We start from the raw sequence: 12,888 nt of genomic DNA, 5'->3' as shown, positions 1-12,888 counted from the left end.
AGAATTAAAAATGTCGAGCAAAGCGAGACCAGCTTGCTAGTAAATAAATACAATTTAGAAAATAGAGGCAGCTCACTGGTAAGTGCTGCTCTTTGAGCTATTTTTAGAACAGGCCAGCGGGCGACTGATCTGGTCCTTACGGGCTACCTGGTGACCGCGGGCACCTTTTTGGTGACCCCTGCCCTAGTATATACAATAATATAAACCAAGTCATTGTATTTCATTTAGTATTATTTCATATCTTCATTTAAATAAAAATATATTTTTATCTTTTTTAGATACAGTCAATAAATAATGTGAACATGTATTATAACATGGAAATCTAAGAGAACGTGTTGTGGATGATTGTGGACTGGGAATTTTTTTAATTTTATTTTTTTACACATTTTTATTAAAAAAAAAAAAAAAAAGTTTTTCCGACGTATTACATTTTAGACGATTTCTCTTCTTAGTTATTATTTTTCCGGCTGTAGAAAAGACACGCTCACAGGGCACAGAGGAGGCGTCAGTGCGACACAGTTCGCGTATCGGTCACGTGACCAAAACAGCATCGGTCACGTGACTTTCTAAAAGCGGTACGCGCACCGACACAGGGTTTTGCTCTATGAGCTCGACGCATGCGCCGATGCATCGGTGTTGCCGGACCCATCACTACTGCGTATATTAGATGTCTATGATCAATACTGCCAGTCACAATTAGCTTGTGCTCAGCTGGGGGAAAAATGATATATACTTATTATGTCATGCATTTATGAAGTGTTATGAACTGTTACAGGCGTATCCAATAATAATGTTAATATCAACAATGGAAATGAATGAAATGTGGGGATGAAACCGGGCGGGGCGGAAACGGAAAGTGACGTCAGACACTACCCGGATCACCTGTCAGCCGAATGGTTTTGCTGCGGAGCCTCTACTTGGAGCAAATCCTCATTTTTGACCTTTTTGTGGATGTACCATTGGCCTGTGGAGAACTGGGACGAACAGAGACACTTCGGAGGACTTGAGTTGCGTGGTACCGTAAGTAGGGGTAACTTTGGGGACTTTGGCAAATATATACATTTTGGCGGGCTATATAGACAGGAGGGGGGAGATGTTTGTTATGAGGGATTAATTTCTGGGATATTCAAAATAATAATATAATCATGTTGTGGCTAATGGTCATATATGTCTTGTGTTTGTATACCGTTTAACTAAGTTCCCAGCTGAATATCAGCTCCTTAATTAGCGTCGTGGCGGCGACACCCGGAGAAGTTGGGTGTTTTCGTTACAAATTGACTTGCTAGTTGAGGGAAATCGCTGTTTTTATTTTATTCGTGCGCGTGATTTCAGTCACACTACTTTTCATCTCACAAATAAAAATGTTATGATGAACATTCAGCACAAAATGTCGCCCTCGTCGAAGTCATCCTAAATCAGGGGTCGGCAACCCAAAATGTTGGACCAAAAATACAAAAATAAATCTGTCTGGAGCCGCAAAACATTAAAAGCCATATTACAAACAGATAGTGTGTCATGAGATATAAATTGAATTAAGATGACTTAAAGGAAACTAAATGACCTCAAATATACCTACAAACGAGGCATAATGATGCAATATGTACATATAGCTAGCCTAAATAGCATGTTAGCATCGATTAGCTTGCAGTCATGCAGTGACCAAATATGTCTGATTAGCACTCCACACAAGTCAACAACATCAACAGGCATGTGATTTTTCCGTCTAAAGTCGGAATTCCGTCTTTTTTAATCTCGGGAAAAAAAAAAAATTATCTCCCGTTTTTCGTTTTTTTTTCCGACCCTAAATCAAGATTCGAGACGTAGTTTATATTACGCCGTAGTTGATTGGTCGATATGTTCCTTGTGACCAATCAGGACATCTGTTATGAATGATGACGTTAATAATGTCATCATTCATAATGGTTATTACCGCCATTTTCTATATGTAAACGATGTCGGTTCACGAGAGAAAGGACGCTTTACCATACTTGCCAACCCTCCCGAATTTTCCGGGAGACTCCCGAAATTCAGCGCCTCTCCCGGGACAAACATTCTCCCGAAAATCTCCCGATTTTCAGCCGGAGCTGGAAGCCACGCCCCCTCCAGCTCCATGCGGACCTGAGTGAGGACAACCTTTTTTCATGACGGGAGGACAACAGGGTGACAAGAACTAAATCATCCAGACTAGAGATAAATTGTATTATTATGTTTATTTTACCTAAAAATAAATATATTTATTAATTTAAAAAAAACAACTAAATACATTTTTACTATATTTGGCTAAAAACATCAAAATTAATTGTATTTTTATTTGTATTTTTTCGTGACTCCTTATTATATCCAGCCATAGAATTATACATTAAAATAAACATATTTGAAATAATTCATTTTAAATTATCATAATAATTAATTTAAAATGACCATATTTAATTATTAAAATAATTGCTTGTTTATCAACAACTTTAGCATTTTATTCATTACATTTTGAAACTCTCAGAAGCCAAGTTATGTTATATTCCTTAATATTTATTTATGCAAGTTTGAAGTATCAATTATCTAAACACAGTTTTGTTTGCATATTTTCAGGATGTATATATATATATATATATATATATATATATATATGTATAAAATACTTGACTTGGTGAATTCTAGCTGTCAATATACTCCTCCCCTCTTAACCACGCCCCCAACCACGCCCCGCCCCGCCCAACCCCCGACCATGCCCCCACCTCCCGAAATTGGAGGTCTCAAGGTTGGCAAGTATGCGCTTTACGAGTAAAAGAAATTGATAAACATGTCAAAAATAAGTTTCGATGGGACTGGATGGAAAGGGAAATCACTGATACTGTTGGGAAGAAGGAAGTTACGACTTTGTTCGGTGATTTTATTCGGAAAATCGATCGTCCCGGAAAGGTTTTGTGCACGTGGTGTCATGATAATATTGACTATGGATCACGAGGTTTCAAGGCTTTGGAAGTACATGCGAAACGCCAAAAACAAATGAAACAACTTGAAGCAAGGAAAACGAACTTTTCACCAGCTGGTACTTTTGGATGTCAACCGAAAGTGAGCAAACCTTACGGACTTCATCCTTTGTTTACATCGACAACTGCCGTAGACATCGAGAGGAAAGATCCACCCAAACAACCCACTTCAGTTGCAGACATGGTTGTTAATAATGAGGTAAGCTAAAAAATATTTGCTTGCGAAATACGCATGTTTGTTTTAAATATTAACCAATTATTGCTTTGCCAAATATACATTTTCTAAAAATAAAAAGCCACGTGAAAATATATTATGAAATTACAGAAATTCAAAGAGTCGCATTATTGATTCCAGTTAACAATTTATTTGAAATAAATTTGCATATAATACTATTTTGTAATATTAAGTTCTTATGTAGTCTCTTGAAACAATATTGTCAGTGGTGTAACAATCTTGAAGGTAAATATTTTCACACTTGTTTCATGCAATATGTCAGTGTCCTCACATTATTATTATTTCCTATTTTCAAATATGAGTAAACAATACTAAACATGTTTAATTATTTTCATAAATTGATATCCTATTTTCCTGTAGATAATAACACTGATCAATGTGACACCTGTGGATGTGAAATGAACACAAGATGTAAATATTAGTGACTAAATACTGTTGGGACTGAACCATATACAGTGATTCATTAGGATAATTGGGTTATGTATGTTCTATTAATGATGTTTTCATGTCTTTAAACACTAAAATATTTTCTTCAAATGGCGCTGTCTTTGTTAATTTTAGCATGTTAAATTGGTGAAAAACCAGGAGCTGCGGGGGCATTGCCCCCCTTACCCCCCCACCAGGGCACCGCCCTGGACCTGGCTGGGGACCTTCGTCCCCCAGACCCCCGGAAATTTTTTCAGTCTTTTTCATTGTGGTCAAATCACATGCCTGCATCAACAAAACTCACCTTTGTGCATTCATGCACAACGTTAAAAGTTTGGCGGACAAAATGAGACAGAAAGAGAAGTGGCATAAAACACGTCCTAGAAAGTCGGAGAAAGTTATATTTGTAAACAAACTACGGTGAGTTCAAGGACCGCCAAAATTAGTAGGACAAAACGGCGCTGGCCAAATACTCGAATCAGTGAGGCATGTTTAATCTAAACAGTGTGCTTTATAACAATTAGGGAGGTTTGCTTCATGATTGCCCTTCTACGGAAACCATATTAAAACAATTTTTCATACATTTTTGAAAAAGCTCCAGAGAGTCCTAAATGATATAACCAGGGATATGTGGTATTAATATATATTTGTCACGTTCTCCTATGTTTGAGAGAATAGAAGCTGATTGGTTAATAAACGGTTTAAATTACAGATGTCCGATAATGGCTTTTTTTTGCCGATTTCCGATATTGTCCAACTCTTAATTACCGATTCCGATATCAACCGATACCGATATATACAGTCGTCGAATTAACACATTATTATGCCTAATTTTGTTGTGATGTATGCATTAAACATTGTAACTTTACCATGAATTCATTAACGGGGACCCCGACTTAAACATGTTGAAACACTTATTCGGGTGTTACCATTTAGTGGTCAATTGAACGGAATAAGTACTGTACTGTGCAATCTACTAATACAAGTTTCAATCAATCAATCAAAAACAAGGTTTTCCAAAATAAGAGAACAACTTTAACTCCAGTTATGGAAAAAAGTGCCAACATGGCACTGCCATATTTATTATTAAAGTCACAAAGTGTATTATTTTTTTTAACATGCCTCAAAACAGCAGCTTGGAATTTGGGACATGCTTTCCCTGAGATAATCCTGATAGCCACTACAACTATGGGAAATACTATACTAGACTTTCACAAAGTGCATTATTTTTATTTTTTTTAAACATGCCTCAAAAAACCAGCTACAAAAACAATGAAGGCACACAGCTTCAGTCCAGAGTATACTAGAGCATTCTTGTCAACCTCGAGACCGCCAAATTCGGGAGATGGGGAGGGCGGTGGGGGTGGTGGGGCGGGGTTTGGTGGTATCGGGGGTGTATATTGTAGTGTCCCGGAAGAGTTAGTGCTGCAAGGGGTTCTGTGTATTTGTCCTGTTGTGTTTATGTTGTGTTACGGTGCGGCTGTTCTCCCGAAATATGTTTGTCATTCTTGTGTGGTGTGGGTTCAAAGTGTGGCGCATATTTGTAACAGTGTTGACGTTGTTTATACGGCCACCCTCAGTGTGACCTGTGTGGTTGTTGATCAAGTATGCCTTGCATTAGCATATGTGTTTGTCAATGCCGCATATATTATGTGACTGGTCCGGCACGCTGTTTGTATGGAGGAAAAACAGACGTGACGACAGGTTGTACAGGACGCTAAAGGCAGTGCCTGTAAGGCACGCCCCCAATAATGTTGTCCGGGTGGAAATCGGGAGAAAGGTTCCCCCGGGAAATTTTCGGGAGGGACGCTAAAATTCAGGAGTCTCCCGGCAATATCGGGAGGTTGAAACCGATACCGATAATTTCCGATATTACATTTTAAAGCATTTATCGGCCGATATTATCGGACATCTCTAGTTTAAATATTGCCTAATTGCCGAAGTGACACTAAGTGTCTCTGTGGCGCTTTCGGTTTTAGCGCTTTCGGCTGATAAAACCTCTTTTTCGCATTATCCCAGGATTCTAAGAACATTACTGTCATATTGAGTAAAAAACTATTTTTTGGGTTTGCCAGCCTTTAAAAAAAAGCATATGTTTCGAGTAAAACTCACAAAGATACATTATTTCAGGCATTGTTAGCCATTTTGCATGTTTGGTTTAGGAGTTATGTTTCAATAACTGTCATATAGAGCAATGGTTCTCAAATGGGGGTACTTGAAGGTATGCCAAGGGGTACGTGAGATTTTTTTTAAATATTCTAAAAATAGCAACAATTCAAAAATCCTTTATAAATATATTTATTGAATAATACCTCAACAAAATAAGTTCATAAACTCAGTGAAGCACAAGCTCAGGTTTCTCACTAAAATGTCTGTCAAAAAGAAGTGTGAAAAGAAATGCAACAATGCAATATTCAGTGTTGACAGCTAGATTTTTTGTGGACATGTGCCATAAATATTGATGTTAAAGATTTCTTTTTTTGTGAAGAAATGTTTAGAATTAAGTTCATGGATCTCTATTACAATCCCCAAAGAGGGCACTTTAAGTTGATGATTACTTCTATGTGTAGAAATCTTTATTAGGGCCCGCATGGCCCATTGTATAAGGACTCCCAAAGGGAGTCCTTATGCAATGGGACATAAGGACCTATTGAATTTGTAAGGTTTTATTATTAGGCCCCGCATGGCCCATTGTATAAGGACTCCCAAAGGGAGTCCTTATGCAATGGGACATAAGGACCTATTGAATTTGTAAGGTTTTATTATTCTTTATTATTCTTCCGCACCCACAATAAACTGTAATTTGACCCACTTAACATGCTTCAAAACTCACCATATTTTACCCACACATCAGGACCTGCGAAAATTGCCTTTTTAAAAAAAAACCGAACCACAAAACTCAAAATTGCACTCTAGCGCCCCCGAGGGAAAAAAAAAACTAGACTGCCTGTAACTCCCACTAGGAAGGTCGGAGAGACATGAAACAAAAACCTCTATGTAGGTCTGACTTACACCTACCTTTCATAATTGTACATCCTCGGGCAAAAATCAACAGGAAGTTGGCAATTCCCCCTTCAAGACAAAAAAGTACTAAAAACAGTCACTTTTGCCTCTTTGAGCTCTAATTTGACCCCCTTAACATGCTTCAAAACTCACCAAACTGAACACACACATCAGGACTGGCTAAAACTGTGATCTAATGAAAAAACCTAACCCCAAATCTAAAAATTGTGCTCTACCGCACTTTTTTTATAAAACGCAGAAAAAACTGCTCCTCGGAAGAAAAAAATGACAAAACTGCCTGTAACTCCCACTGGGAAAGTCGGAGAGACATGAAACAAAAACCTCTATGTAGGTCTCACTTAGACCTACATTTCATAGATTGACAACCCTCAGCAAAAATCAACAGGAAGTTTGCTATTCCCTCTTCAAAACAAATTCTTTGTAAAAACCGGTCACCTTCCTTCAAAAACTATCTCCTCTGAGCGCGTTTTTCGTTTTGCCTTCTAACTAACACAGGAGAGAGATTGAACCCTTGTGATTAAAACCACAGAAGCGCGTTTTTCTAACTGCATACCTGCCAACTACTCCGGTTTTCCCGTAATTAGTACGGTTTTCATCAACCTATTCCGGGTTACGGTTGCAGTGATAAAAAATATGGTTTTTCATTAATTAAAAAAATAAATATTTTTTTAAGTTTTATTCACGAAATCGCGTAACAACAATAACAATCGACACTGCTTCCCGTAACTTCCTATCGAGCCATTCCGAATGCCATGCGTGAGGCTATTTATAGCACCGCTGCCAAGCACGAGGCCATTGTTTCCAAACGAGCGAACGATCATGGAATCAGCCGGAGAAAAATCGCAAACGAGTCTTAAACCGAAAAGAAAACTGCAGTCATTCCGTGAAGAATATTCAAAAGCCTACCCGGGAATAATTATCCGTTCCAAAAAGGGTGAAAACTACGCGAATTGCACCTTGTGCAGACAAGATTTTTCGATCGGACACGGAGGAATTAGCGATGTAAAAGACCACGTTGGGACAAAAAAACACAAGTCTAATGCCGTTGCTAACGATACAAGTGGAAAACTTTCAACGTTTTTCGTCGCCCAAACAGATTCTTTGGATGTGATAAATGCCGAAGTGTTATTTACCGAGGCAATAATTGAGCAAACAAAAAGGTAATGAAACCAATGTTATCTATTGGAATTGTTTAGTACTGTTATACTGTTAAAAGTGTTTATACTATTTATGCTTTCAAGTCTAAGTTGAAGAAATCTTGTTAAATGTTGACAGCATAACTACCAAAATACAGAAGTATGTCCTTAATATTTTTGCAGTGCTATTTCTGTTGAAAAGTTAAAATGATTACATTAGAGATGTGATGTGCCACTTTTCAAGTGTCTGATGGCTTAAATTAATTTTCATTAATTTTTCATATTTTCAATTCTTTTGAAAGGCTTACAAAAAAACTACATTTGAATTGTAATTCCATGCTATTGACAGGACTATTAATTTTAATGAAGTTAGCTTACCATGTTTACAGTATGATCATTGTGATAGAAATGTGAATTTTAGGCACAGAATATTTTTTACAATTGAACAAGGCAGTAGATTATACAAGCTTGGACAGAAAGTTAATAATGACACCAATTTTTTTTTTTATGGAATTGTTTAGTACTGTTTTACCATTTGTTTACTGTAAAACGTGTTTATACTGTTTATACTTTCAATTAACAAATTGAAGTCTTGTGAAAGGTTGACAGGATAACTGGCATTAACTGTCAAAATAATTTCAAACTATTGAAGTTAGCTTACAGAATAAACATGTCAATCAACCCATATGATTTTTGCTGTAATATTTTTGTTTTGAAAAGTCACTGTGACTGATAGAAAAGTGATGGTTTTAGCAACATTTTAACCTGTCTGAATGCTATTAATCATTTTGCGTCGGGGGGCTTCGCCCCCATGAACCCCCCACCAGGACTTTGTCCTGGACCTACCGGGGCCTGCGGCCCTTGGACCCTGGCTACTAGGTTTTTCTGATTTCAAAAGTTGGCAGGTATGTAACTGCTCCGGTTTTGATTTTATGACCCTTCAAAGACCCGCTGCGCTGATGCTGCTGTTTTTTCAAGAAGGCTGCTTAAAAGCAGGAAGCACCAGCGTGCCCACACAATGCAGACAAGGTAGGTACACTAAACAAAAGTATTGGGACAATTCGGACTACAAGTAGACAAAAGTATTGGGACACTTATGACGAAAACTGAACAAAAGTATTGGGACACTTAGGACTAGCACCTGCCAAATATGCGGGCCCGACCAATGCTGCTTGCAGCTTTAATTTATAATTGAATCACTTGTTTATTTTTCAACAAGTTTAGTTATTTTTAAATCTTTTTTTTTCCAAATAGTTCACGAAAGACCACTACAAATGAGCAATATTTTGCACTGTTATACAATTTAATAAATCAGAAACTGATGACATAGTGCTGTATTTTACTTCTTTATCTCTTTTTTTTCAACCAAAAATGCTTTGCTCTGATTAAGGGGTACTTGAATTAAAAAAAATGTTCACAGGGGGTACATCACTGAAAAAAAGTTGAGAACCACTGATATACCTGTAGAGTGTGACAATTGAGTAAAAAACTAATTTTTGTATTTGCAAAACTTACAAAAACACCTGATTCTATTAAACTCCAAAAAACAACTGCAATATCTTTTCAAGCCTTTAATTGGCCTCTTTGTTTGACTTAAACCCCAGAAATCAAATATAATATTTTGCCCGATATGAATGTTGTCTGTCTATCTGTGTTGCAGCAACCCCGAAAGGGACAAGCGGTAGAAAAATGGATGGATGGATTCTAATTTTATAGAGATGAGCAGACACGTATTGTGCAAATATTACAAAGAAATATGGTTGATTTGAAGCAGGAGCACTAGAGGGCAGTGCTGAGTAGAGAACCTCGGATCTGCACTTCCCGCTGCCGCCAGCAGGTGGCGGGTGTTCTGCTGGTGTAGACTGATGAGAGTGAGCCGCGGGCTGGAGGACGTCAAGTTCCGAGCAGACCAACGAGCTGTGAGCACCAAGACGGACCTTGGAAACAAAAAGAGGAGAATCATTTTTAATTGTGGAAAAAAAATCTCAATTTTTTGTGGCTTTAACACAGCAAGGTGCTGCGGAAGTGACCAACTCTCCTCTTGGTTGTTATTCTCCCGGATGATAGAGGGAACAGAAAAGCATCTTTACATCTCTGGTTACCATAGCGACATGGGGTGAGTTACGAAATAAGGAACGCGGGAGAAAGCCCGTTTGAGTGAACTAAACATTTGTTTCGTTTAGAGACGAGGCGTCCAACACTTTGTAAGATGTTTCCTCATCACAGAGAAAGGTAAGAAAATGTTTTGTTTCTTGCTGGTTTGGGAGAAAACGCGTCATTGGTGAGGTCACGTGATGTAGCAGCCTTGCAGTAGAGAAGCGCTTTGTTGTGTCGTTTTTAAAATACATTAATGGCACATTTGGGGTCTGTAGCATGTTTTTTTTTTTTGTTTTTTTTAAGCTGCGGTTATTAAAGATTAAGAAAAGCTCCGCGGCGAGGATGAATGACTTCACTAATTCCTGAGGTGCAGCCGAGACCTCACACACAATCGCCAGGGTTCTATTCCCGAGACCCTCGGAAGATGAGTGTCCACAACTTGACCGGTGATTCTCAAACTGTGGTACGTGTCCATCTAGTGCAAGAGTGTCAAACTCAAAGCCCGGGGGCCACATATGGCCCGCAACATCATTTTATCTGGCCCGCAAACACCCGGAAATGATATGTCAATAAAGTACTTACCGTATTTTCCGCACTATAAGGCGCACCTAAAAACCACAAATTTTCTCAAAAGCTGACAGTGCGCCTTATAACCCGGTGCGCTTTATATATGGATTAATATTAAGATTCATTTTCATAAAGTTTCGGTCTCGCAACTTCGGTAAACAGCCGCCATCTTTTTTCCCGGTAGAACAGGAAGCGCTTCTTCTTCTACGCAAGCAACCGCCAAGGTAAGCACCCGCCCCCATAGAACAAGAAGCGCTTCTTCTTCTACTGTAAGCAACCACCCGCCCGCGTAGAAGAAGAAAAAGCGCGCGGATATTACCGTACGTTTCATTTCCTTTGTGTGTTTACATCTGTAAAGACCACAAAATGGCTCCTACTAAGCGACAAGGATCCGGTTCATGAAAAGACGCAATCTCTCCATCCGCACACGGATTACTATTTCACAGCAACTGATATTCCTGTGAACCGCACTGTGGATACAACGGGAGCACGTACGGTGAATATTCGCACCACAGGGAATGAGAAGTCATCCTTCACTGTGGTTCTAGCTTGCCATGCTAATGGCCAGAAACTTCCACCCATGGTGATATTCAAAAGGAAGACCTTGCCAAAAGAGACCTTTCCAGCCGGCGTCATCATAAAAGCTAACTCGAAGGGATGGATGAAGAAAAAATGAGCGAGTGGTTAAGGTAAGTTTAAGTTTACGCGAAGAGGCCGGGTGGCTTTTTTCACGCAGCTCTGTCCATGTTGATATACGATTCCATGCGCGCCCACATCACGCTGGTTTTAATATATTATTAAAGTTTGACTGACCTATCTGACTGTTTTTTTGACATTCCTTTAGCGCAGTTAGATGCGGCTTACAACACGGGGCGGCTTATAGGTGGACAAAGTTTTGAAATATGCCGTTCATTGAAGGCGCGGCTTATAACCCAGGGCGCCTTATGGTGCGGAAAATACGGTAATATTTTCTCACTAAATGTAATTGGTTTTTTAAAATTTTGACAGAAAAAATATATGTACTGCTTGAAATTGCATACCTTTTAAACTTTAGTAGTATCCATTATTGGAACAAATATTACAGTACCGTATTTTTTGGAGTATAAGTCGCACCGGGCGAAAATGCATAATAAAGAAGGAAAAAAACATATCTAAGTCGCACTGGAGTATAAATTGCATTTTTTGGGGAAATGTATTTGATAAAAGCCAACACCAAGAATAGAGGGGGGGGGTTGGTGGTAGCAGGGGTGTATAATGTAGCCCGGAAGGGTCAGGGCTGCATGGGATTCTGGGTATTTGTTCTGTTGTGTTTATGTTGTGTTAAGGTGCAGATGTTCTCCCGAAATGTGTTTGTCATTCTTGTTTGGTTTTGGTTCAAAGTGTGGTGCATTATTAGTAAGAGTGTTAAAGTTGTTTTATATGACCACCGTCAGTGTAACCTGTGTGGCTGTTGACCAAGTATGCCTTGCTGTCACTTATGTTCAAGTAGAAGATGCATACAACAAAAGACTGGGCTGGCACGCTGTTTAAACAGATTGTAGAGGGCGCTAAATGCTGTACCATCACGGCACGCCCTTATTAATATTGTTAGGGTGAAAATCGGAGAATATTAATCCCGGGAATTTTCTGCGAGAGGCACCAAAAACCCGGGAGTCTCCAGGGAAAATCGGGAGGGTCGGCAATCATGCAGCTGAGCCGCATCAGAGTGATCAAAGAGCCGCATGCGGCTCCGGAGCCGCGGGTTGCCGACCGCTGGTCTAGTCTCTTACGTGAATGAGCTAAATAATATTATTTGATATTTTATGGTAATGTGTTAATAATTTCACACATAAGTCGCTCCTGAGTATAAGTCGCACCCCCGGCCAAACCATGAAAAAAAACTGCGACTTATAGTCCGAAAAATACGGTATATGTTTCCAAACATTTTTTGTCTAAATGAAAATAAATACTTAAATATCTGCTTGACTTATGATTTTATAGAAAACTGCCTATCAAATTAATAAAAAATTACAATGAATTAGGGCTGGGCGATATATCGGTATATAGCGGGTTTGTCTCTGTGCGATATAGAAAATGACTATATGGTGATATTGGAGTATACGTTTTCACGCAGTTGCTTTTAGCTGCCGGCATTACACTACAGGCTCTCCTCGCTCTTTCCTGTGTCTCCTTCTCACAGACAGACAAGCGCACCTTCTTACACACGTCACGTCATACGTCACATACGTATACGCCCTCGCGCAGCAAAGAGGTAGCAGCATGGCTAACGTTAGCTGTGATGCTAGTGGTAATACGAGAGAGAGAAGGTGCGAATCTGGTAACAAATGAAGGAATAATTAATTCCCCCAAAAAACAGCAGGGGGTCCATCGTCTGGCGGTGGTTTGGCTTCAAGTGGGAATATGTCGAACAGACAAC

At 39.1% G+C, this 12,888-nt stretch overlaps 1 protein-coding gene across 4 annotated transcripts in view; it reads left to right on the top strand.

Moving 5' to 3' along the window:
- The first annotated feature begins 856 nt into the window (after window positions 1–856).
- Window positions 857–12,888, top strand: part of LOC133589238 (homer protein homolog 3) — a 100,006-nt gene continuing 87,974 nt past the window's right edge. For 2 of the 4 annotated variants that reach the window (XM_061941894.1, XM_061941892.1), the window contains exons 1-4: window positions 857–1,020; window positions 9,583–9,727; window positions 9,819–9,924; window positions 9,992–10,040. In XM_061941894.1, the coding sequence (XP_061797878.1) occupies window positions 10,018–10,040 (23 nt within the window). In that variant the 5' untranslated portion in view covers window positions 857–1,020; window positions 9,583–9,727; window positions 9,819–9,924; window positions 9,992–10,017. Of the gene's footprint in view, window positions 1,021–8,820; window positions 8,838–9,579; window positions 9,728–9,818; window positions 9,925–9,991; window positions 10,041–12,888 lie in introns of those variants that run through there. The other 2 variants (XM_061941893.1, XM_072912879.1) reach the window with 2 other exon arrangements.

The sequence above is a fragment of the Nerophis lumbriciformis genome, linkage group LG03, assembly GCF_033978685.3.
Source record: "Nerophis lumbriciformis linkage group LG03, RoL_Nlum_v2.1, whole genome shotgun sequence".
Classification (NCBI taxonomy): Eukaryota; Metazoa; Chordata; class Actinopteri; order Syngnathiformes; family Syngnathidae; genus Nerophis; species Nerophis lumbriciformis.
This window is presented reverse-complemented; position numbering and strand designations above follow the sequence as displayed.